This window comes from Thamnophis sirtalis, unplaced genomic scaffold (assembly GCF_051295495.1).
Source record: "Thamnophis sirtalis isolate CommonGarterSnake01/CBP01778 unplaced genomic scaffold, rThaSir2_p1.2 scaffold_1, whole genome shotgun sequence".
In the NCBI taxonomy this organism is placed as follows: domain Eukaryota; kingdom Metazoa; phylum Chordata; class Lepidosauria; order Squamata; family Natricidae; genus Thamnophis; species Thamnophis sirtalis.
The window spans coordinates 158,123,398-158,148,612 of record NW_028261381.1 but is presented as its reverse complement, the minus strand read 5'-3'; the positions used below and the strand labels follow the sequence as shown (position 1 = coordinate 158,148,612).

The 25,215-nt window shown below is 37.3% G+C and overlaps 1 protein-coding gene and 1 non-coding gene across 5 annotated transcripts; both read left to right on the top strand.

Moving 5' to 3' along the window:
- The first annotated feature begins 364 nt into the window (after window positions 1-364).
- PRPF39 (pre-mRNA processing factor 39) lies at window positions 365-25,094 on the top strand. 4 transcript variants are annotated; one of them, XM_087729114.1, is made up of 15 exons: window positions 365-530; window positions 3,273-3,636; window positions 6,165-6,290; window positions 6,949-7,067; window positions 7,640-7,807; window positions 10,946-11,114; window positions 12,473-12,580; window positions 14,841-15,005; window positions 15,327-15,453; window positions 18,383-18,651; window positions 21,762-21,946; window positions 22,232-22,306; window positions 23,536-23,641; window positions 24,089-24,211; window positions 24,391-25,094. In XM_087729114.1, exons 2-14 carry the CDS (start codon window positions 3,307-3,309, stop codon window positions 24,167-24,169), a joined length of 2,028 nt encoding a protein of 675 aa, XP_087585240.1. In that variant the 5' UTR covers window positions 365-530; window positions 3,273-3,306; the 3' UTR covers window positions 24,170-24,211; window positions 24,391-25,094. The 4 variants fall into 4 exon arrangements, with proteins under 4 accessions (XP_087585240.1, XP_013915414.1, XP_087585247.1 ...); XM_087729121.1 differs by lacking the exon at window positions 365-530 and adding an exon at window positions 1,005-1,467; XM_014059939.2 differs by lacking the exon at window positions 24,089-24,211 and having other exon boundaries at window positions 367-530.
- LOC148049794 (small nucleolar RNA SNORD127) lies at window positions 18,692-18,775 on the top strand. Its single transcript, XR_015695299.1, has one exon. It is a non-coding gene; the product is annotated as a small nucleolar RNA SNORD127 (small nucleolar RNA).
- Window positions 25,095-25,215: the final 121 nt, after the last annotated feature.

Here is a 25,215-nt window from a genome sequence, read left to right as displayed (position 1 = left end):
ATCGCCCGTTTGCAGCTCCCGAAGAAATTAAACCGTTATCGGGGAAGAGAGTGACAGAGGGGGCGTTTGGATGAACTTTAGTGTCTGGTTATGCCGCCATCTTAGTTAAACATGATTAGGACGACACAGTGTCCACATTTGGAGTAACGCAGAATTAAGGATGTCGCTAGAAATAGGAATTAACTTAAAACGGCTCGTAACCAGATCCAGCAGAGACTCGCGGGTTAAGAACTATCTACCATTGAGAGACACGCAAAAGCCACGTCGCTAGGAAAGGCTAGCGGATCTCCTTCCGGCGCATGTTCTTTCAACGCGTTATCTTCCGGGCCTCCGGCTGGGCGCCCCACCACGCATGCGCCTCCTTCTTCCCGCCGGTGGCGCAAGTCAGATTGGGCCAAAAAGAGAGGCCTTAGGACCGACGCGCCTGCGTAGTACGCACTTTTTCGGACGGCGGGCAGACCGGAGGCCCGTTGAGAGAGTCAAGTTGACGGCGAGGGCGAGCGGGACTGATGGCCGAGAACACGCGCCAGGTCTGTAAAGGGAAACGGGCGAAAGAACGAGAAGCCTCCTGGTGTGCGTTGTTAGAGGTCTGAGGAAAGGCTTAATAAAAAAAAATTTTTTTTTGAAAAGGAAACCGCTTTCCCCAGCCACGCTTTCTCTGAGGCGAGACGGTTGGGCAGCAAGGAAAAAAAGGAGGGGAAACCCGCTGTTGCCGACCCACGTCCCTCCACACCGTTGGCTACTTTCCCCGCTTCCCTGGAGCTTGGCGCGGCCTGAGGCGACGCTGTAACCCCCCCCCCCCTCCTCCGGTGGTCCGAACGCGCTTGCGTGAGTGGGGTGGGAGAAAAGAAAAGGGGACCACAAGTGCGCGCGCGAGAGAGAATGTGTGTGTGTGTGTGTGTGTGGTGGGTGGGGGACAGCTCTTTTCTCAGCTACTCTTTGGTGGAAGAAGCAACGCGAACCAAGGAAGGAATTTGCTGGCGTCGTTATACCCGGAGGGCGGCCGGCTCTTAATCTTTTTCTCACTCGGTCCCGGGACGGAATGACCGGCGGAGCTTCAGTCAAGGAGTCCCGCCTATATAGCGACTTTCTCCCAGCCATATTTCTCTCTTGACTAGGATTGCTTTGTTTTGCCCGAATTGGCGCTTTTCGGTGTCTGTGTTTGTGTGTGTGTGTTGGACCTACCTACCTCTATCTAATCACGCGGGTTGATCTCCAGCCATGTGGCTTTCGGTCTGTGAACTCTCACGCTTTAAAAAAAAGAAGAAGGAGCTTTTGCGGAAAAAGCTGGTTGAGGGCATGATGGAAAAAAAGAGGCCTAATTATACTTGCATCGCTCCACCTAATTAAGAGTGGTCGGATACATTATTTTTCTAAACGCCTCGCTACAGTTTTCAACGATCAAAGTTACAGTAAGGAACACACAGGAGAAAGGGCGTTGTGGCTGGTGGGTTTGTCACTGAAAAGGTAACTATATTGGAGAGAGAAGAGTTTTCAGCTGCAGATGCCTAAAGTGTCTTACAAATGAACTAGGCGTTTTGAAAGACATCTGGAATAAAATGGGCTTTGTGAAGGGAAAGAAGAAACTTATATTATTCATTTACTATGCCTTCATTCTTGCTTTCTCTTACACCTCATATCAGCTTCTGGATGCAATTCAAAAAATGGTTGTTTTACTTCTAATGCACAACAAATATTTTGAGAATTGTAAGGAGAATTATGGTTACTTGTATTATATTTTATCTTTTCTGTGAACCATGAATATTTTACATTTTTCCTATTTTGGAGGAATTGAGAGGAAAGCCTTTGAATAGCCAAATCTTTGCTCTAAAAGGCAAAGCTAATTTCCTATAAATCTCAGTTGTAGTGAATAGGTTCACTGTCTGAATTCCCTTGTAACTATATCTTGACAGATTTTTTATATGATGATGTTACCAAGTTTGGATAAGGAAACCCTGCAGGAAGACTCAGAAAGCAACCCCTCAGATTTACACACACATACTATACAAAGATATAATATACATGCATATGTGTGTATGTAGTGAGTATGTGTGTGTGTATGTGTAAATCTGTATCCTTGGGGTCCAAAAGCTTGTTAATATGTCTGTGTCTGCAGAGAGGTACTTGGTACTGAAAATATATATAACCAAGCTGTGTGTGTGTATTTCCATTCAGCTTGGTTATGTATGTTTTCAGTACCAAGTACTTTTCTGTAAACACAGACATGTTAAAAAGCTTTTGGGTTTCTTTGTGTTCTAAAAGTGTTATACTTAAAATCCATTTCCTCCGGAATGACTTTGGGAATTTAGATAATTCTATTATCCCAATTATAGACTTCTCTATTTGTCATCTAGAAAGATCTTGATTATAGTTGTTAACTAGTATCAACAAACTCAGAAGCATTGTGGGAGGATACCACATCAAAGTGCATTAAGTAGTTCCAACTTGACTGAAATTAGCAGGTAATGCTTCCCTTGAATTTTTGTGTACCAGGTAGGGATTATCAGAGCTGATGCATGATCTTTAAGGAGTGAGATGTGATTGGACTTGCCACTTTTTAATTGTAGGTTAGGGCAACTGATTTAGCCCTTTGTATCTTACTTTGCTAAGAAAGCCACTGCCAATGATTGGTATGACAGGCTCAGTTGCCACCTTTCCCTCCCTCCCCATTCATTTGAATTTTTTGGAATTTGCTTCAGTGGAACTATGACTGTGAGGAAGCAGGATCAAAATAATAATTTATTCATTTGTTTTGATTGGTAATTGAAACTAGAGAAGGTGATGCTTATATAAAAATATTTGGCTTCTCAGTTGGAATTCTGAAGAGATTAATGGGAAATGACCAGATATATTAATATAGTACTTTATTTGGATATTTAAATTTATGAAATACAATGCAAATATTTTCTTTTTCTTGTAATTTGTGCAGAACAGGTATGCTAAAATAGTATGTTAATTATTCATTATTGTTTAGAATTTTATTCTAAACTAATGAATTATTGTTTAGAATTATTCATTAGTAGAATTTTAGCCATTTATTAATCAGGGTAGTTTAATTGGGATAAAATGGGTTGGGAAATTGTTTTTACTCTGATATTTGCCTTATACTTTTGCTGTCAATCTATATGTTAGAAAGACTCATTTATTCAGCTTTAACTTTTAATTATTTAAACTTCTCAAATGTTACCTTTATTTTAAAAAGTCAGATGCCTATACTGTTTAATGAAAATTCAATAGACACTACTGATGCTAATCGTTTTCTGCATTTACAGATTATTTCATAAAGGTAAAAAGGTGTCAGTCGCTATGCAGAGTTCAGAGCATATAGAAGACAACAGCAACTTGAAAAGTGAGAACATGGGTAAGGACACTGAAGCCAAGAATGAGCAACCAGCTGACTTTAGCACAGAGATCATGAGTGTCATGGAGATGGAGCAGTCCCCCGACAATTCTCCTGCTGCCAATTCCCAGGAAGAGACTGTTCAGGACACTGAAATACCAGATACAGAAACTGTAAAGACATCTGATCCTGAAAATTCATTCCCTGCTGACTTTGACAAGTTTTGGAAAATAGTTGAAACTAACCCACAAGATTTTACAGGCTGGGTTTACCTCCTTCAGTTTGTAGAACAAGAGGTAAGTAATTATATATTTTGGGCCATGCTTATAGCAATTATCCCTCAGTTTCAGTGAAGTCATGTTAATATATCACATTCAATATTTTAAAATGCTTTGTGTCCCACATGTAAGAAATGGATGAATTGAGTGGAAAATTAATACACAACTGAGGGCTCTTCAATTTCAAAATATTTATTTTCTTCCCTTCTTCCCATCATTTTCCCATAAGATAATCTTTAATGTATGATTTTTTTCCATTCCGCTACATTATGAATGAACGTTCTAGCATTCTTAAAATATTCTCAGTATTCATTCAAAAATTCTTTTGATAGATTTCTTTTGTATAGAGAGTATGGAGAAGGGTCCTAGAGCAGCAGTTTTACAGGCAAAATAAGGGCAGTGGCTGTAGCTCTTTCAGTTTATTGGAGTGTAGGAAAACTTTTAGGAGGCAAAATGTTAATGTCTATAAATAGCAAAGATATGGAAGGACAATGGGCGTGGCAGCAGTAGCAGTGGTAGTAGTGACAATAATGATATGGGTAAGGTAATTTAGAAGTGTGGAGAAAGGGAAGACAATAGTGAATGGACCATTAAATGTGGAGTGGACAGTGCTCTCTGCCTGTGGCTCTTAGGATATATGCATTAACTCTCTGGCTGTTGGAGTTCAACTATCTTTATTTGTAACTTGGAAAAACTGAACTGAAATAAAATATTCCCATATGTATGAAGAGATAATAAGTTTCTATATGTAGGTGTTGGAGATGCAAGTGTTAAGTTAAACAATTGCTGTCCCTGAAAACCTGCATGGGCTTTTTTTGTGTAAAATGTTTGGAAGTGAAAAAAACCCCATAGTTTTAGAAATATGTACATTTTAAGATTTTAATGGGTTTAAAAAAAGAATTTTGCACAGTGCAAAACTATAGAAATTAGGAGTACAGCTACAATATGTTTTATGAATCCCAAGAATCTATCTGTTGAAGTTTTAAGGTCTTTTTGATACATGTTTGTTTAATATGCTTAAAGTTTTTAGCTAATCCACTTCATCGCATATGTGAAAATAGGATACTAAAGCTGTCTAATATTTGTAATAATGAAATATTAGCAAGTATATTTTAAAATACAATGAGAGCTTGATTTAACCAACTCCATATTTAGCAAACTTCAGGATTTCTGTACAGACATCTCAGAAACTGCAGACTAGTCCTTTGCATTCACAGTAGATCAAGAGAAGCATTTAAATTTATATTAACTTTTCCTTAATGTTATAACTGGAATGTTATGTATGAAGACTTTTATGCAAATAATGTGAGTCATGTCAGTTGCACCTATTTATGTAATGCTCTTATGACATAAATTCAAATGATATATATTCTTTGATATTTATTTATTGGACAATAGGCAATAGCAAATATTCCTTCCTTTCCTAATTAATGTTATAAAGTGAGGATTTATTGTAGTTTGGATGAACCATGTGGAATCTAGAAGAGCAATTAAAGCCTTGCATCTTGGTAGCAGATAATTCTTGATTGAGCTGGGCAATCCAGTCAGTCCCATATTCTTCAAAAACAAGAATAAAAAATATCAAAATAATTATTTTGTCTAATGCTACCTTAATCGAATCTGGTTGCTGATAATAAAATTTCCTTCAGAGAAAATGTAATACAAATGGTCTTCAATTTACCTGATAAAATGACTGTCATTTACATAGTTACAGTGGTTTCAGAATTGTTGCTTTACAGCCTTCATCAGATGTTTCAACAGCACCACCACCACCACCCATCACATGACTTGGCAGCCTGTTCTCACTTCTGAACAAGCCCTCAGTCTCATAAATCACTATTTTCAGTTCCCTACTCAGTGAAAATCATGAAGATCAAAGTTTCCTTTTTGTACCCTGTGGAGCTCTCCTGTGCACACAGATAAGAACTTCTGAGGTGCGGAAATGGAGCTTAGAATCTTCATGATGTAAACTTTGTTTCTGCATCTCACGAAAGGAGTTCCCTTCCATGCATGGAGGATAACTAACATCCTTTTGTGGGGTGCAGAAAAATAAGATTAAATTGTGAAGATCCCACCATGATTTCAAGCTTTTCTGCACCCCATGAAAGGATTTCAGCTGTCCTCCACCCACAGAAAGGAACTCTTCCAGTGGGGAGAAGGAAGGGATCTTAGATCTTCACATTTTAAGCTTCTTTTCTGCATTCCACTGAATGATGTCAGCTCTTTTCCATGCACGGAAGGAAAGTTGTCTAGTGGAGTGCAGAAAGGGCCTTAAGATTTTCATGATTTAAGACTCATCTGCACCCCATCGGAGGAGTTCCCTTTTTGCATCCTTCTGCAGGCTATAGAAATGAAGCTTAGATCTTCAGATCCTAGTTTCTTTTCTGCATTCCACTAGAGAAGTTCCTTTCAACTCACTGAGGGGAGGGAACTCCTATTGCAAGGCAGATACAAATTAAGGGGTTTTTCTCCCCTTCCAATCTACTGCAATCCAATCTACTTCCAATCTAAAACTACTAAATCCTATCCTCTGTATTTTTTCCTAGAACAATTTACCAGCTGCAAGGAAAGCCTTTGACAGTTTTTTCACACATTACCCTTATTGTTATGGCTACTGGAAGAAGTATGCAGACCTTGAGAAGCGGCACAGTAACATGAAGCAGTCAGATGAGGTATGTATATAGAGGTATGCAGCTGTTGCTCTTGGGTTCTGTGAGCCAAATGATGACCAAACTACTGCGTTGCAAGAAATTCTTTGGCTGCCAGTACCTGCCACTTTCATTCAGGGTTTTCTATTTACACTTGTCACTCCTTATGGCCTTTGGAGCTAATATCTTCTCTCTTTGTTGGCAGGTGCGTTAAACCTCTACTACAGTTTGTCAAGCTTTGCAGTGCAAGCGTCTGCATTACACTGCAGCTTAACAAGTAGGGCAGGGCTTTTCTGTCACTTACATTATACATTTATTCACAAAATTCAAACGCTGTGGTTGGTTTTTCTGGTCACCATTGCTACATCTTATTGCATTTTTGGTCAGACGCTGACTTTGATGCTCTAAAGGGTCTGTGCCTTATGATCTGTACCCCAAAGCCTGCCCATACAGCCTGGTCAGATGCAGGGACTGCTGCGCTTTGAAGATCAAGACTCCGCACGTGGAGATCAGAGCATTGCCATGTTCTAGCCAACCTCCACCCAAATGGTAATGGTAGATTATTTAAACAAAATTCCAGTACATTAGTATTTCGTAAGGTTCACCGGATAACACAGTGTTGCCTCTCTCATATAACTCACCTAGAGGTTCAAAGGATAACTATTTAATGTTCTCTTTGTAGGTGTATCGGAGAGGACTCCAGGCGATACCTCTTAGCGTTGATCTCTGGATTCATTATATAAATTTCCTCAAAGAAACACTGGATTCCAGTGATGTAGAAACCATTGGGACCATTAGAGGGTACGTTGGTTGAAAAGAATCTTAATGTGTATATCCTGTGTAATGGAATTGTACTTAGGGCTGTACTTGATCATATGAAAAGACATCTTAGTATTCGGCCTGAAGGAGAAGCTTGAAATTAGAAATGCCATTTATAGCAGGCTCTTCAGAAATGGTTGATGTATAAGGCTGAAGTGTACTTGTTTATTAGTTTACTGAAGGCCAGATGGGAGATTTAAAAGTGTGCATGATATATGTGGTTTTCTAAAAATAATAATTAATAGCCTAATATATAGCATCAGATTATAACTCATATCTGTGCTTGCCATTGATATCCTGATTGGGCCTGAAAGAAATTCCAAAATACTAAAAGGATTAAATTTGAGACAAGCTGTCTGTTGTAAGACTACCAATTTTCCAGTCAAAAACAATGCAGGCACTGTATTCCGCTTTAATTAGCTAAAAGGTATTCTGTGCTAAATACTCAAAAATCATGTCTCAGGGGCTTCATTTTTTTCTGAAGAAAATATAGCTAATTTATGTAATGTATTTTGTGCTGATGAAAAATTTATTTGATTATGTTTACAACCTAGGACATACGAGCATGCTGTGCTGGCTGCAGGGACAGATTTCCGCTCAGACAAACTCTGGGAAATGTATATCAATTGGGAAAACGAGGAAGGCAACCTGAGAGCAGTGACTACTATATTTGATCGCATTCTTGGGATTCCAACACAGCTATATAGTCATCATTTCCAAAGGTATATGGATTGTAATTGTTTGTGTAGCGTTCTTCTGTTAGTGTTATTGTATGGTAGATTTTTTACAATTACATGGCAATATAATCTGACCTACAGAACAAGGCAGAATTCCTTTCCTGAGTGTTTTTGAAGTTCTCTCCATTCATATTTTTGCAACATTGCAAGGAGAACCAGACTCCACAATGTTGTTCTGTAGATTTTTCCTGAATTGAAAATCTCTCAGCCAATCCACCTCTCAGGATTGTTGTGGGGATTGTAAGAGTTTTAGGTATGTTCACCGCTGTGAAGTGGGCCAAATATATAATAGGATGAATTACTATTACTGTTGTTGTTGTTGTTATATAATTATTTAATTAATAATTAATTATAAATATAAATTAAATAATTATAAATATAATTAATTAATTATATAATTATAATAATTATACATCAGGAGGGTCTGCAAAATATTAAAATCAAAGCTGAATGCTGGAAACATAATTAAAGCCATTAATACATGGGCAGTTCCAGTGATACGCTACTCAGCTGGAATCATCAACTGGACTCTGGCTGAACTGGAAAACTTGGACCGGAAAACATGCAAACTTTTGAATATGTACCACGCTTTACATCAACGAAGTGACATTGACAGGTTGTACCTGCCAAGAAAAATAGGGAACGGGGCTATTGCAAATCCATCAAACTGTAGAAGAAGAAAAACAAAGTTTGAATGATTATGTGAACCAAAGTACAGAAAAATTGCTGCAGGCTGTGAAAACAGAGATCAGAATAAAAACAACAGAAACAAAGGCAGAATATAAAGAAAAACAGCTGGATGACAGATTAAATAGATGGAAAACCAAAACTTTGTATGGACAGCACTGAAAAACATTGAAGGAAAATGTGATGACAACTTGACATGGACATGGCTTAAGATGGGAACTATCAAGAAAGAAACGGAAGGTTTAATACTGGCTGCTCAAGAATAAGCACTACAAACTAATGCCATGAAAGCGAAGATACAAAAATCCACTGATAACCCAAACTGCCGACTTTGCAATAACACAGTCAAAACTGTTTCACATTTAATATGTGAATGCAGCAAAATCACACAAACTGATTACAAAGCTCGACATGACCGAGTTGCTAAATCAATCCACTGGTCATTATGTAAAAAATATGATTTACCTGTATCCAGAAAGTCATGGGAACATAAAGTGGAAAAAGTTATTGAAAATGAGAAGGTGAAGATCTTGTGGGATTTTCTAATACAAACGGATCGTCATTTGGAGCACAACACGCCAGATATCACGCTTGTAGAGGCCGAAGTGTACAGATATCGCTGTTCCTGGAGATGCCAGAGTAGAAGAAAAAGAACTAAAAATATAATGAAATATCGCGACCTGGCAATTGAAACTACACGGCTATGGATGAAGCATGTAACAGTGATACCCATTGTCATCGGGGCACTTGGCACCATGCCCAAGAATTTTACAAGATACATCCACAAATTGCAGCTTCCTGCAATAACAGCAGCAGAACTGCAAAAAACTGTGTTACTCGAAACATATTTTAAGAAGGTACTTGGTTGAAACCTAGGACACTGGCAGCAAACCGTATCAACCATTAGCACCAGTCACTGGTATTTGTAATGCATATTTGAATGTTCATTTGGCTGAGTTTCATGTTTAATGAATAAAGTATATAACAACAACAAATGAGCTATGTTTTCACACTGAAGTATTATTGAAGCCATTTTTAAAATGCTTTTGTGCTTCTCAAAAAGAGTACTGTTTTACTACTATTACCAAAACAATTTTAAGAACAGTTAAGTTACTGTGTAAGACTTTTGACTCTTGGGTATAGGATGTGATGCTAATCCAGGACCACTTAAGTATTTATGTGGTCTGATAAACAGATTAAAAAATAGCCCATTCTGTCAAAGAAAGCATAAAAAATTATCTATTATCTCGTAATGTGTTTTAGTTTCTAATGAAATTTACTTCAAGCAGCCTGCATATCAATTTTTGGGCGAGCTCTTGAGAACTTGATAATATTGCACCCAACAAAGTTATGTACCCTTTTATGTAATGAGATTGCAGTGGCACTGGGAATAGATTTGGGTGATATTTGCTGTAAATTACATGAGAAAATATATAGGGTCTCAGGTTGGCCTGACCTATTCTGAAATCTTTTGAAGGGTTAAATTGTTCTAGACTCAATAGACAGATCTGAAGGACTAATAGAGTGTTATATCCAACTATATTTGTCCAACCATAGATTATTGAAATTAATACCTTGCTTTTCTAAGCACTCTTGCATTCCAGTCTCCCCCCCCCCCCCAAATATTCTAACAGATTTGGAAACTTGTTGGAAAATCAGGGAGAATGAGGAAGGAATGAATAATCTCATTAGATAAATGGATATTACACTACATCTATCCCACATAATTCATTGTTTATTATTAAAACTTACATTATATATGACACTGATATTTAAATTTGCCAGCATGTTAAAGAACATAATGTGTTAGTTTTCTAAAGTATTTCTACATGGTCAGTTGTGCAGCTGCAGCTTTCCATAACATGGCATACTGCAGTTAACACCATACCAGTTGAGCAAAATTAGAATTATAATTCACCACATGATAGCTTCATTTAGGAAAAGTTTCTATAAAGCTACATGCAGAGACCAATTATGTATTCAGTCTTGTGACCTGTTAAACTTCTCTTTAATGTTTTCTGATTTAAATATTTTTTTTCTTTATCAATTTCAATTGCATTTTATATTCTTGGAACTCTAAGGCATTCATGTTCAATTAGTGGCTCCTGCTAACTTTGGTTGCCTATAGTTAAAACACCAAATGAGTCCAATTACTTCATTTTCTAGCTCAGATAGAAGAAATAAATCTTTGCAATCTGGAAGATGCAAAATCAATTATTTTCATAGATTAAAAAAAAGCCCCTTGAGATTTCAGAGCTGTTTCACTGAGTATAAGTTTGACTTGCTTTATTTTTAGCTGTTCACAACTGTGCATGAACTTCTGGAGTGTGTATAGTAAGCTTGCAATAGCTAATATTTCACCTTGACCCTGATATTATGTAGAAATGAACAAAATAGTAAGATTTTCTACTCCTTGTTTTTGTTGATATATTACAGATTCAAAGATCATGTACAGAATAATCTGCCTCGAGACATTCTTACTACTGAACAATTTATTCAGCTGCGAAGAGAACTTGCTTCCACTGCCAATAATCATAATGTTGAGGATGAACCACCTAGGGATAACCAACCTTCTGGAATTGAAGATATTACTGACCCTGCTAAAGTAAGCAATCAGCATTTTTGAATAAGTTTTCAGTTTGGAATGTACAGTAGACAATTTCTCTGGGCCTAGCAGTTTTTTATAATTTAGTCAGCTGTTTGGAAATGTTTTTGTTGAAAGTGCTATTAAAAGTTGTATTCTGAAAATTGTTTCTGTACAGAAACACCAATGTATGTGCATTTACTCATACGTTCTGTGTTCTTGGATATTTCTGAAATGTCATGTAATGATTTTAGTGTCCTGCTTTAGTGCACAATCTTTTAAGCAGGTTGTCATTTTCCCACATATTTATATAGAAACTTATCAATTGCAAACACTAGTGTAGAAATAGTTCAGGGAAATATTTTTAAACAGTTCCATTGTTCTGGTAAACTAGTTCATGTAGCTGTATTTAACACACTCATACACACAACTAGAACTCTTTAAGCTAATAATTCTGCCTAGTTTGGTACTTTTATTTGAAAGTTTCCAAGTACCTTTAGGTGGAGGTATGCACCTCCTACGCTTATGTGTCGCTTACTTTCTATGGGATACTTTCTATTAATGAAGGGGGTCTGACAATTCGCCACAGCCAACTCACCATAGCCAACACCAATATCAAAGAAATGGTGGAATAGAATCATTAAAGAAAATATTTTTTTTTATTTATTTTGAATACTTAAATTGTTGAATTGGCCACAGTAAGTTGGCTCTGGCAATTTGTCCCATTCTGGGTGGAAGGGTGTACTGATTTTACTGTACTGTTTTCTTTCTTCCTATTGGATCAATTGTTGTAAAACTACAGGATAATTTTTGATCAGCAGAACATCTGGAACCTGATAGTTTGTTCCAAGTTCAAAACATCTTCCCCATCTTTTTGCATACCTCTGTTTCAGATATTGCAGTACAATATTAATATGGTATATTGAATAAACTATATGAAGCTGGGTTTCCAAAACATGTAAAGCTATAAAAACATGGTTTACCATTTATAGCAACATACTTAAGACCCAAAAGAAAGAAACTACATTTTGTTTTGCTATTAGTATATTTTAGCGACAGACAAATCGTCTAGCATAATACTATCAAGTTAACTATTCTTTAGGATTCTTAAGAGTGCGTTATAGATGTTTCCATTCTATGTGTGGTTGCGTATTTTGATAAAGGCTGTGGGACTCGATTGTTAGTTTTAGGGGTTTTGTTCATATTAATCTGTAATATATACCAGCAGTTCTATTGGAATACACCATAGTCATAGTACCACTAGAATAGTTTCTTTTATTATTATTATTCCCATCCAAGTAGATATTTGTTTCAGAAATGCCTAATAAAAATGCCTCCTTGCCTGAATTTTATTAATGCTCTTCCAATGTCTGGTTTAGCTTATCACTGAAATAGAAAACATGCGTCACAGAATCATTGAAATTCATCAAGAAATATTCAATCACAATGAACATGAAGTTAGCAAGCGGTGGACTTTTGAAGAAGGGGTAAGTTCATTTGAATAATCTTGTCAAAGTTGAGGGTTCATACAATTTCTCTCATGGCATTGCATAAAAGACTCCCTCTAGAAATTAGGCTGCCCCCTTGCTAGTGGCTTTGCAGAAGCTTTAAAGATTGCAGGTTTTTCTGTTTGTTTTCTATACATCAGTGAAAACAATGTCATGCTATTTAGTTGATGGGACATTGCCTTGGCTCTTCCATTTGCTTGGTACATTTCAATGGTATATTGGTACATGGTACATTGACATTTTTTATAAAGGAAGTTGCCAGCTGCATGTTTGTGGCTTTATAAAACAATATCTGACCATTGCTAATTAACAAACCTGCCAATTTAATGAGAACATTGAATATATTTTTGGTTGCCCAAAGTTGAATGTATGTAGGTATTTCATTTTTTTACTTTAAACTGCATTTGAAACAGGGCACTGAGGAAAAATAATATCTGTTCTCATTTTGCAAGATTAGAAGTTACACCTGGATAGTAAATAAAGACTGTCTCCTCATTCACACTTTTTTCTCAGTATTTTAAGAAAATACAGGACTTTTCCAAGTTTTCCTATGTTGCTTTAGGCCAATTTTTCAGTCTTTATTCCATAGAAATGGATTTGTACTAGAATTCCAAGCAAAATGGCCTTTAGTACAGTATAGACCTAAAATGTATAGAGGTAGAGTCATCAGACAGGGATAGCTCTCCTGCTGATAAGAACTATAGTAAGAGAAGTTAGAAATCAGTTTCCCATGTAAGGGATCCCTTACCCACCTATCAATCAGTTCAGCACATGCTCATCTGATTTCCAGTGCTAGAAAACTGTAAAATGCTATGATTTTAGGGTCACTTCAAGCATTTAATTAAAGATTGGGTATTTGTTGGAAGAGCATACATCTTCGCTCATTTTCTACTGCTTGCAATTTATCGTATGTGATTTCATATAACCACAAAAGCCCCAATGTGATTTTTTCTCCCTTAAAATGTTGTCTACCATATAGGACATATTTCAGATAGGAATAAGATCATGCCTGCACAGAGGGTTAGGTTAGAAGACTTCCAAGGTCCCTTCTAACTCTTATTTTGTTATCCCTGGGATCTCCAGCCCTAGTAGTTTTTTTTTTTCAAGGTCATTACGTCTAGCTTCTTGCATAAATTCTGCTTGAAGACATGCTTGGAGTTTCAAAGTGTCAATTGAATGAGATTCATTCATTGCGGTCTTCCTGATCCTTCAAAATGGGCGAGTCAGAACAAATAAATGCTATAAATAATTTTCAGTAGTCTAGGTGTGGTTCCAGATCCTTTTGTACTCCCTTTAGCTTCTTGCAGTCAGCACATATTAATGAATGGCTTTACAGTAAAGACAAGTTTGTATTCTTGAATCATTATACTTTATTATTTTCATATTTCATTTAAAAATTATATCCTTAAATGTCCAATATTTTTCTGTTCTTTCTCCTCATAAACTATGTGTGCTAAGTTACTAAGCCAAGGTTTCACAGCAAGCATGTTTTATTTATTTGATATGTCTTTGCATGCTGCTTTTCATTTAATTCAAGGAAGAAGAGAATTCTGACTTTCAGAATATTTGGCTAGATCAGAGTAAGCACAAAACAAGATAAAGAGGATTTTGGGCATACATTGTCTTGTAGAAGAGATCTTCTTTTTTTTTTCTAAATGACTGGAATTTTTTTTCCTTGCCATCATACACAATATTCTGAAAGTTTAGTGCTTCTTTAGACTTAATGGTTTTGTTGTATCTACACAAACCATTTTTATTTCTGAGTGACTTCCTTGCTTGTCTACAAGCTGTTTATTTTGCTTAGCTGATTATATTCTTAAAACTGGCCACCTTACGGATGCTTACAGTCTACTAGTGAAAAACAACAAATGTCTAGGAGCCAATGTTCACTTTACACAATGTTTTTTTTTAATTCTTGTTCTTCCTTTATTTTTAGAAAGCTATATCCAAATTGGATATATTTGGTTAGGATATGTTCAACAAACAAACTGGGTTTATTTGAGCATAATATAAAAAATTATGAAAGTAATAATTTTTAAAAATATTAAATGTCCCTAATTCCCAGAGAGAGTAATTTAAAGCAACAAGAGACAAAGAATAAAGATCTCAAGAATGACCAAAGCCTAAATGACCCCCAAAAAAATGTTTTGCTGAGATAATTCATCTTCTTAGTAACTGTAATGAGCACACTGTAAAATGAAGTGTGTTTTCATGACTTCCCATGTCATGTCCATTTCAGATAAAACGACCGTATTTTCATGTTAAACCTCTGGAGAAAACGCAGCTGAAGAACTGGAAGGAGTATTTGGACTTTGAGATTGAGAATGGAACTCATGAACGAGTAGTGGTTCTCTTTGAGCGTTGCGTGATCTCCTGTGCTCTCTATGAAGAATTTTGGATCAAGGTAAGGGGTGTTTCTCCTATGCCAGTTCTACTCTTTGCAAACATTGATGATCAGTGACTAACCTTCTGTACTCTTGTTTGAATGTTGTTCATGTATAACTATATCTGTTGCATTAGGAGATGGTCTGCTTGCAACCAGATTTGACAGCTGCATATGCCAACTTCGTTGCCTCTCTTCGTCCTTCCTTACAGAAACTAGTCTAATGGTTCAATAAAGGTGCTGAGTGGGTTTAAAACACAAGAATTTTATAGTTCTCTCAAGTATTTAGCAACCCAGAGTAAGCTGGGAATCATTCAGTCTCTGCTCTGTCTTCAAATGCAGTATGCCAAGTATATGGAGAACCACAGCATTGAAGGGGTGAGGCACGTATACAGCCGAGCCTGCACGATACACCTCTCGAAGAAACCGATGGTGCACTTGCTCTGGGCTGCTTTTGAAGAACAGCAAGGTGAGGAGTAGCTGCTGACCATATAGGTCTCTCTTGAAAGGACTCATTCATCCTTTTACTATCCATCTCCCCTTTCTTTGCATGTTTCTACATAATAATATCTTGTCTCACAAACCTTTTTATCAAAGTTCCTTGTTTTTGAGCGGCATCAATTAAATTAATCATAAGGCCAGGTTATCTGTGTGGCTGCCTTTCCTAAGGACATCTACCCATCCTACCAGGTTAAATGGAGTGCGCACACAGTCCTAGTCCCTTTCTTTAAACATTGTTATCTAATGGAGCTAGGAAGCATGCCTTTTCTGTGCCAGCCCCTGCCCTAAGACACCCCCCTTCTCCCTGAAGTTTGGCTTTATTCCTAAGTCTAAAGCACTAAAGACCTGGCTTTTTCCCTACGTAGCTGTGATAAGACAAGTTTATTCAAGTTATCAACTATATTTGTAATTGCTGCTCATCAGCTGCCTTAAATGAAATAAATGTTTCTATCTTCTTTAAACTTGGTATACTGAACAGAAAGTTCAGGGAGAGTTGGAAATCTTTAATTTCTACTATGCCGTCAAGTAATTCTCCCCCCCCCCTTATTTTTTTCATGCCAGCAGGACCAAAAGATTTGCTATAGATAGTAAATTGTACTTATTGCTCCTCAGCATATTGAACCAACTATAAGGTTGCAAGGGGAATTTTCTGCTATAGTTCTGTTTGCTTTTTTAAATCGTTTAAGGGCCCCATTAGTGGATGCTTAAGCATCTGTTTTAGAGACTATGATCTCAAAAGAGATTATCTACACATTGTGACAAACATAATGATCCATGTTCTCAAGGGCTGGTGCTTTAATAATCAAGGTGACAGCTACCACTTTTCTCTTTGCTTGACAGTAATTCCATGGTCCAAACACCTTCTAAAACACGAACTCCATAGAACTATTGATTGCCGTCAAAGTCTTGCATCCACCATTCAGACTAAATGTGGCCAAGGAGCCAGATTCATCCAGATTTGAGCTAGTTATAACTGCCCAGTGGAAATAAACAGTTCTTTTAGACTCTAGATTGTGATTCAGTCTGCATCCATACCACTCTGGCCTCCCATGGAGCATCAATATCCAAGCTCCTTGAAATCACCTGGTACATTTTCTGCCAAAGAGAAAAGGAAGTGGCACAAAGATCATTTCTTTAGATACTGGCCTTTTTTGTAAATGGATATTAATTATTTAGCACGTTACATCATAGATTTCAGTGGTGGATTGGATCCTTTCAGTTTCTCAGGATTAACAACTCTTCATAACCCCACAACTAGTGTATTGGCCTTTCCAACTTCTCTGCTTAGTAAATGCATTTGTTGGAAAATGGCTTTTCTCATGGCCATAAATTCAAACAGATTTTTCTTTAATCCATGGGCCTCGATAGAGAGCTCACATTCACGTCCAGGTTATAGTATATCCTTCAGAGCTTCTTCCTCTAAATCTTCTGTGCTATCACAGAAAGCAGTATTGCAGGTTGTATATCTGGAGAGCAGTCAGACTCTGCCTCAAAAGAACTAAGGACTGGCACCATCATTCCAGTCACTTCTCTTTGTTTATAAGGTGCCCTCTGTGACTACCAGGTGAATCTGAACCTGATTAGCTAATTGATAAAAGGTGACCCCAATGGGTCTGATTCCACAAGAAATGTAGCTAGTTGTTTTTTTTTAAATCAAGGTGATATTGAACAACATATGCAGGTTGGCAAGATGATCCCCCATCAATTTTTTATTGAGACCCTGCAGGTTTAGTTCTTAAAACTCATCTGAAACCTCCTATGAAACTAATTCTATGTGAAACGGAACCAAATTCCAATTTCTGCTCCACAAGTATTGTATTTTTCGAACTATAAGATGCACCTAGATTTCGAAGAGGAGAATAAGCAAAAAAATAATTTTGGGCCTCTGCGCATCCAGTTTTTGCCCTCCCCGGCCCCCAGGAGCACTCTGCAGGCCTCCCAAACCCTCTGCATGTCCCGTTTTCAGCCTCCAGGAACTCCCCATGCGTCCTCTTTTTGCCCTCTCCGGACCCCAAACCCTTCACATGTCCTGTTGTTGCCAAAAAATAGACCTATTATTCGGTGCAACAACAAAAAATATTCCCGGAGCCAATGGGAAGAGCAACCTAAGCAAAGATAATACCCTTCAGGGTAGAAAAAGGAGTTGCATAGAAAGTTCACTACAGGTAGCTTATAACCATAACTGAACTCAAATTGACCTCAAATTGCTCAAAATGAGCAATTTCCACTGCTGAGAAACAGTTAAATGAACTCTGTCTCATTTTATGACCTTTCTTGCCACAGTTGTCATGTGAATCACTGCAGTTTTCAAATTAGTAGCACGGTTATTAAGTGAATCTGGCTTCCCCATTGCTTGTTAGAGGGTCACAAAATGTGGCCCCGGCACATTGTAAATGTCATAGCTGCATCCCAGTTGCCAGGCGTCTAAATTTCGGTTTCGTGGCTACAGGGATGCCACAACCATCATGTGAAAAACAGTCATAAGTCACTTTTTTTCAGCACTGTTGTAATTTTGAATGATCACTAAATGAATGGTTGTAAGTTGTGGACTACCTGTACTTGGTTACTTAAAATTCTGCTCCAGTTAAGGCTATTTCTGTAAATTAGGTTTTTGAAACTAACAAATGAAGTGTGGTTCTGTATTCAAGCTTAGAGTACCCATTGCTTCCTTTATTTGTGTATCTTCTTTCTGAGCCCCCGTGTGGCTCTGTAAAGTAGAGATTCTTGACTGCTGAAAATCCAACTAATATGCATTGTATAATATCCCCCATCAAGAGTAAAAAAGAAAGGACAAGGTGTAATCTTGATGTTGAGATGGAGAGATATCCTAAAATATTTGATCAGCTTGTGTCAATTTGCAGTTCTAAGTCCATGCATCCTCTCTCTCTTACTTTTAGGGAATATCAATGAAGCCAGAAGAATTCTGAAGATCTTTGAGGAGAACGTTTCAGGATTGGCCATGATTCGTTTACGAAGAGTTAGTTTAGAACGGAGACATGGAAACATGGAGGAAGCTGAACACCTCCTTCAGGAAGCTGTGAAAAATGCCAAATCAAACTATGAAGCCTCTTTCTTTGCTGTAAAGCTTGCTCGACACCTTTTCAAAATCCAGAAGAGTCTTCCAAAAGCCAGGAAAGTTCTTTTGGAAGCCATTGATAGAGACAGGGTATGTAATTTCCCAACTGTTCATTTGTATGTATCATAGCTGGCAACTGTGATGATTCCTTTAAACTCTGCAATGCGTGTAGCTGCAGTATGGAGACAACAGTCCCTCTAACCTGATGTTGCTTGGCTTACCATTTGTTTGGTTTCTCCCTAAATTTCAGGCTTTCCTTCCAAAGAAAAGTATTCTGGCATGGGAATTACCTGGCATTGAAAGCATAGTGATGCCATATCTTGGTAGTATAATGTGGCCCAAAATGGTACATCACTGCACCTGAAGTGATTGTGTTCAAAAGAAGCAATGCGGATTTCAAGATAAAAGTGCAACTGTACATACACTATATTGCCAAAAGTATTCGCTCACAACTAAATCTGATTATGTGGATGGGTGAGCGAATACTTTTGGCAATATAGTGTATTAAAGCAGGAAATGTTCTTGAGAGAGTGGAACAGTGGTGGAATACAACCTGTACGCCCCGGTACAGGCATATCTGTGCCTGCTGGGAGCACCAGATATCATTCCGGTATGGTGCTCCGGAGGGCCCACCCGCTCACCCTCCTTTCTGTATTTGAGCCAATTGGGGCTTTTGCATAGGTGCACAGAGCGTATGGCGCCTGCGCAATGCTCCACCAAGCAGCTGGAGCATCACGGGGTAGGTATGCGTGCACATGGTAGACGCTGGGCCCCGTTGCAGCGTACTGGTTACAACAGGATCCGGAACCCACCACTGGAGTGGGATTATGTGGTAAGAAAAGTAAGGTCCTGCACTTAGGGAGGTAAAACCAAATGTATAGAATCAGAAATACCTGGCTCAACAGTAGTAACTGAGAGGGATCTTGATGAATCACTGCTTAAGTATGAGCCAGCAGGGTGTTGCAGCTGTCAAAAAAGCCAGTGCACTCCCTGACTGCATCAACACAGGGATAGCATCAAGATTATGGGAAGTGATAGTACCACTCCATACTGTACCAGTGGAATATTGCGTCCAGTTGAGATTACCACAGATGTTGAGGCCCTTGAAAGTGCAAAGAAAAGCAAAAAAGATAAAGAGGTCTGGAAGCTAAAGCATATGATGAACAGCTAAGGGAACAAGGGTGTTTAGTCTAACGGAGGCTATGGGGAGGCATGATAGCAGTCTTCCAATAACTTGAAGAGCTGTCGCAGGGAAGAAGGCACCGGTTTATTTTCCATAGCATCTGAGGGCAAGACAAGAAGCAATGGGCAAAAGCTAGTCACAGATTCAACCTAAAAGTAAGAAGAAACTTTCTGACAAGAGCAATCAATTAGTGGAACAGCTTGCCTAACACAGTTGTGGGTGCTCCATTACTGGAGATTTTCAAGAAAATTTTGGACAACCATTTGTGCAGGATAATATAATATAAGGATTCCTGGCTTGGTTGCAGGAGGGCTGGACTAGAAGGCCTCCAACATCCCTTTCAGCCAAACACTTCTATAATTCTATGAAATATTATGCCCTTGAGACCATATTTGAGATAGTTCCTCTGATATTTCCCTTTAGAACGTTGAATATTGTGGAGCTTTATTTAATGCACAGCATTCCATTCAGATGCTACAATACATGTGGCCATGTATGGATAAAACATAAGCTTCCAAGGCCCTGTATTTTCAGTAGGCACCATGTTTTGATTTTGAGAGCAGCATGGTGGCTTAATGGTGAAAATTCTCGCCTCCCACTCAGAAGGCTGAGAGTTCAATTGTAGATGGCAGCAGATTTTTTTCTCCTATGCAAAAAATAAAATAAAATCTAATGCAAACTCCACATAGGCAGCAGAGCATCCAACTGGTAAACGCTCAGTTCTATCTAGTCACCTTTGACTTTATCCTGAACACAGGGTTGTAAAAAGGGAGGGTTTTTTAAAAAAAGTTTTGATTATGGTACATCAACCAGTTCTTGCAAGTGTACATTTATAATGAATAAAGAATTTCTGCTATAGTATGCTTTCTCTTAGTGAAGTACGGTATATTCTGATGAGTTGAGTCATTTAATTTTCTAAATTGCTGAAGTAGGATAGAGGGCTTGTTAGGATACATATTCCCAAAGGATTGGCTCAGTTGTCAAGAAACATTCCTACTATTAAGACACCTAATATTTTAGCCTCAGGTTGTTACTGTAATTTTGAAACCTGTTGCAAAAAGCATATTTGTGCAGTGTTCCCACAAAGCTGTCTTCTTGCACTGTATCCTCTAATAATTTCACTTAGTAAGTAGCGTAGGGCTGCATAAACTTTATCTGCCTTTCTGTTGTTTTGTTGGCGTCTGATCCGGCTCTTTCCTCATACTGGAGAAACTGAACTAGGAAATTTGCTTTTTGTGTAAAACGTGAATTGAGCAGGAACTCTTCAGGAACATAGCAGGCATTTTGACATGCAGTTCCCCAAGAATCACAGCTAATGGATTTACATACCTCAGAGACTTAGGCTGAGTTCATATATATAAGCTATGGTATACTGAAAAACCATACTGAGTTTATATATGGTTAAGTTGCAAATCATGGTTGCAACCTACACCTAGTTTTACATAGCACAAAATATGGCCCAAATTTGTAAAAATTTTGAAGGGCCTGGAATAACTGTTCAATAAAAATCATTGAAAACCTTTCTGGGTATTGAATATGACCAATTTTTTGCCATTCTTTTTTCCTTGTTTTATTATTGTATTGGTTTTGGATATATATAAATATATATATATATATATATATTTAATCCATAAACTGCCAGACGTGTTGGGAATCGGGCAGCATAGAAATTTAATTAATACATGATAAGATTTATGAACTCAAGCCATGTTTTCAATTTCATAAGATAATTACGGTAGATACATTCTGTCAATTTTATAGAGTTGTGGAATCATTTCAAAATGAAATGAACAACACAATACTGAGTTACTCAAGATTCTCATTCACACATATTAAGCCAGAATTTAAATCATGTTTCCAGGTTTATTGCCAAAGTTTGTTACCTGATGTACATTTAAAAATTGGAGGAAACCTGTAGATTAAGCATAATTGTTAAAATACAAACCAGGCCATTCACAATGTTATGTTAATACGTGGGAACTTAAATGGACCTTAATTTATATTGCTTTTTGCACAGGATAATCCAAAACTGTATCTCAATTTGTTGGAAATCGAGTACAGTGGAGATCTAAAGCAGAATGAGGAGAACATCATTTTGTGTTTTGACAGCGCTATCAATGGAACATTGCCTATAAAAATTAGGATTGTATTTTCTCAGCGCAAAGTGGAATTCCTTGAAGATTTTGGCCTGGATGTGAACAAGTAAGATTTATTTTTAGTGATTGCAGCCTTTGATTTTTGGGTTAATGAATGGTTTGTCGCCTAGAGATCAAGATGATCAAGCTCAATCTTTATACATTCTCCCAGAAATTCCAATCCTAAAATTTATTTTCCATTTTACTCTGACTATAACAGTACTTTAAAAACCCAGCTGTATAGACCGAAAGTGAAAGCAGTATATGAAACACCAGTGTTGGGAGTTATGTTTGTTGCAGAATATGTCTGGAGTAGGAATCTCAGTTTCCCTTTTTTCTTTCCTTTTGATAGGCTTTTGGATGCTTATGAAGAACATCAAGCCCTTCTAAAGGAACAAGAATGCTTAAAAAGAAAATCAGAGAATGGGTACAAGTATTTTCTTTCTAGCTACGAGTTCTGGATTGCTTTTTTAAACATAGCAGTTATTTACTGTTATAGTTTTGGAACCTTACTAATGTCAGTATATGTCTGAGCTAATTAAATGTAAATGAAGTATATATTGAGAGGAATTGTGCACAGATGGTCCTTGAGTTATGACAATGGAGCCTGCCCGTCATGGTTATAACTTGGTGATGGTTATAAAACAAGTTGGTCACGTGAATGACTAGATTTTATTTTTTGCAGCAGTCATTAAAGCAAAACAATGGTTTTCTATGATGTGGTTTTGCTGGAAACTGAAAATGCTTGTTTTTGACAAAGCTGCTGTAAAATGTATGACTGCAGGACACTGCAAATGGCTGTAAATGTAGCCTGGTTGCCCAGCAAGTGTAGTCAACTGACCACAGGTGTGGAGCACCGTCAGAACTTTGAAATAGCCCATAGGTAGCTCACTGGGATCTAAGTGACCTGTTGTAAGTCAAGGACTGTCTTATCATTTTTTCAGAAAATGAGGAAGAAAAATACTTTTTTTCCTTGATGCGATCACAGATATTGCTATAATCATTTTAATGAATAGAACAGTTTACACTTTAAAGATATTTTTACTTAAGCATATAATTGTATAGGCAGTAGTAAAATGTATTTGTATGCCCTTTACATACACAATCTTTAATTCCGTTGAAGGAAAAATAATAATTTGGACTTCTTTGCAGATGTCATTTAAGATTAAATAGGAAACTCAAAAGACCTCCCATAATTTCTTCAACTGAATTGGTAAAAATGATCTATTTTCTTGAAGAAAATTAAAGAAAGTTTGACATCTATTTAAGACTTTAAGTGTTGCATGATATATTTAATGTACAAAGTTTATGTGTAGTGTGGGATATTGAATTCCAGTCTTCAGTTTAAATTTCATTATTCAGTAATTTTGTAACACTCTGGAGAAACTTTGAATGTTGTGCCAAATAAACCTCACCACCTTTCTACTGGAGATTGAGGGAAGCCTCTGAAAAAGGCTTCAATGCTGAACCCTGCATTTGGCACCCTCCACTTAGAGGTTACATTTTGATTAAGTGACTACTTTTCAATTTGCAATAGGAAATGTATGGCCAAGTTCAACATGCAGGAAAGTATAGCATTTTCTCATTGGGGGGAAAAACCAAAAAATTCTGCATGGGTATTTCTTCATAAAGAAGTGACACAAACTATTTTTGCAGCTGTGAAGAACCAGATGAGAAACGAGTTCACAGTGATGATATGTCTGGACAAGTAGCAGATGGAGATATGCAAGCAAATCAGGCAGCCTACAATGCCTGGTACCAGGTGAGCATCATTTATCTGGAAGTTTTTTGACTAAATACTTAAATTCTGCCTGTTTCCCTGCAACTGAAATTATTTAATTTTAAAAATGTAGCCCAGATTAATAATACTTCAAGAGTGGGTCTACATACCTTAGTACAGGCTTTGCAATAATTGAGGGCTTCCAAATCCAGCCTGTAAGGATATGTATGACCAATAGATGGCCACAGAGGGTTTGTATCACATGGCTGCCATCTATGGCTCCCTGGAGATTTACAGCCCAATTGTGGTAGTAATCCTTGTTCAGCAATCATTCATTCAGCAGCCTTTCAAAGTAGTAGCAATTCTAAATGAGGGGACTTGAAACCATTCCTTCTGGTTGCACTTTGGATACTTGACAACTAGCATGCAGTTATAATGGCTGCAGCATCCCAAGGTCATGTGATTGTCATCTGCAATCTTCATTGCCAGTTTCCAACAAACTCAATGGGGAAACTTACAGTAGGTCACAAATGGGAATCCTGGGATGCTGTGACTGCACGATTCACATAACAATGGCAACTGGAACTGCCATCATGACACCAGCTTTATCAAGTGAGTTGTCAGAATCTCAAATTATCTTATTAAGAAAGGGCTATCTGTATTTTATATCTTGAGAATTTTAGTTTTCAAGTTATTTTAATAATTGCTAGCTGTTTTATACTGGGAAGTACTAGAGTTTACAGCATTAACTAGAGAGTATTAATTTTCTCTTATTTTTTTTTTCCTTTTAGTACAATTACTCAAATGCATGGAATTATGGACAATATTATCAATCATCTTCAACTTGAGCAGAACAATTTAACAACAAATGGAGTTTCACAATGTTTTCTTAAGACTTTTCTTTTGTAAAAGAGAAAGAAATAGGGATGTGAACAAACTGTCACGTGATTCTTGTCTTTTTTGCATGTATGATGAGTTGATTTTCACATTTTTCTTGTGACAAACTCATATTGGTATCTTGCTGTATTCAAATCTACTGAGCTATTAACTTTCTCAATAGTAAAATTATCAAATGATTATATGAAGTAGTATTGATGATTCATTGGGAAAGTTAATTTGCAACAATTAACATATATTAATACCAAATTTTACCCCTGCAATCTTGGATATTATCCAAGCCAGGAAATAATACTTCCCTTTTCTTCTGCAGCAAAATGTGCTTGAATATTTTCAAAATCCCACATCCGTTTTCCTGCATCTGTTTTTTTTACCAGTTTACAATTGCAGCACCCAAAAGCTGCGAGCTTTTAGAAAAATGTTAACAGATGAGGATGCATAATGTATAGGGTATCTCTTTGAGTGACTAAAATGAAGTGTGTTACTAGAACCATGCTCTGTCTTAGGATGGATTTTGTATTGGAATTTTCATGTGTAAGTTTAGTTTTTTGTTTAAAATGCCTTTTTGTAATAAAATCAAATTGTGAATTTTTCTGAACAGTAGCTTTTCCTTAGGGGTCTGGTTATCAAATTTATTTTGGAACATAGCTTTCTGATGGTTTCACCTGTACTGCTATTTAGTTCCAGGTTTCCTTTATGCATTGATTTTGAAATTTTGC

Coding starts and splice junctions, on each gene's coding strand:
- PRPF39 (XM_087729114.1), top strand. CDS start 3,307: ATGCAGAGTTCAGAGCATATAGAAGACAACAGCAACTTGAAAAGTGAG. Junction 7,068..7,639: donor ACCATTGGGACCATTAGAGG/GTACGTTGGTTG, acceptor TTTACAACCTAG/GACATACGAGCATGCTGTGC. Junction 22,307..23,535: donor AAAAGAAAATCAGAGAATGG/GTACAAGTATTT, acceptor CTATTTTTGCAG/CTGTGAAGAACCAGATGAGA.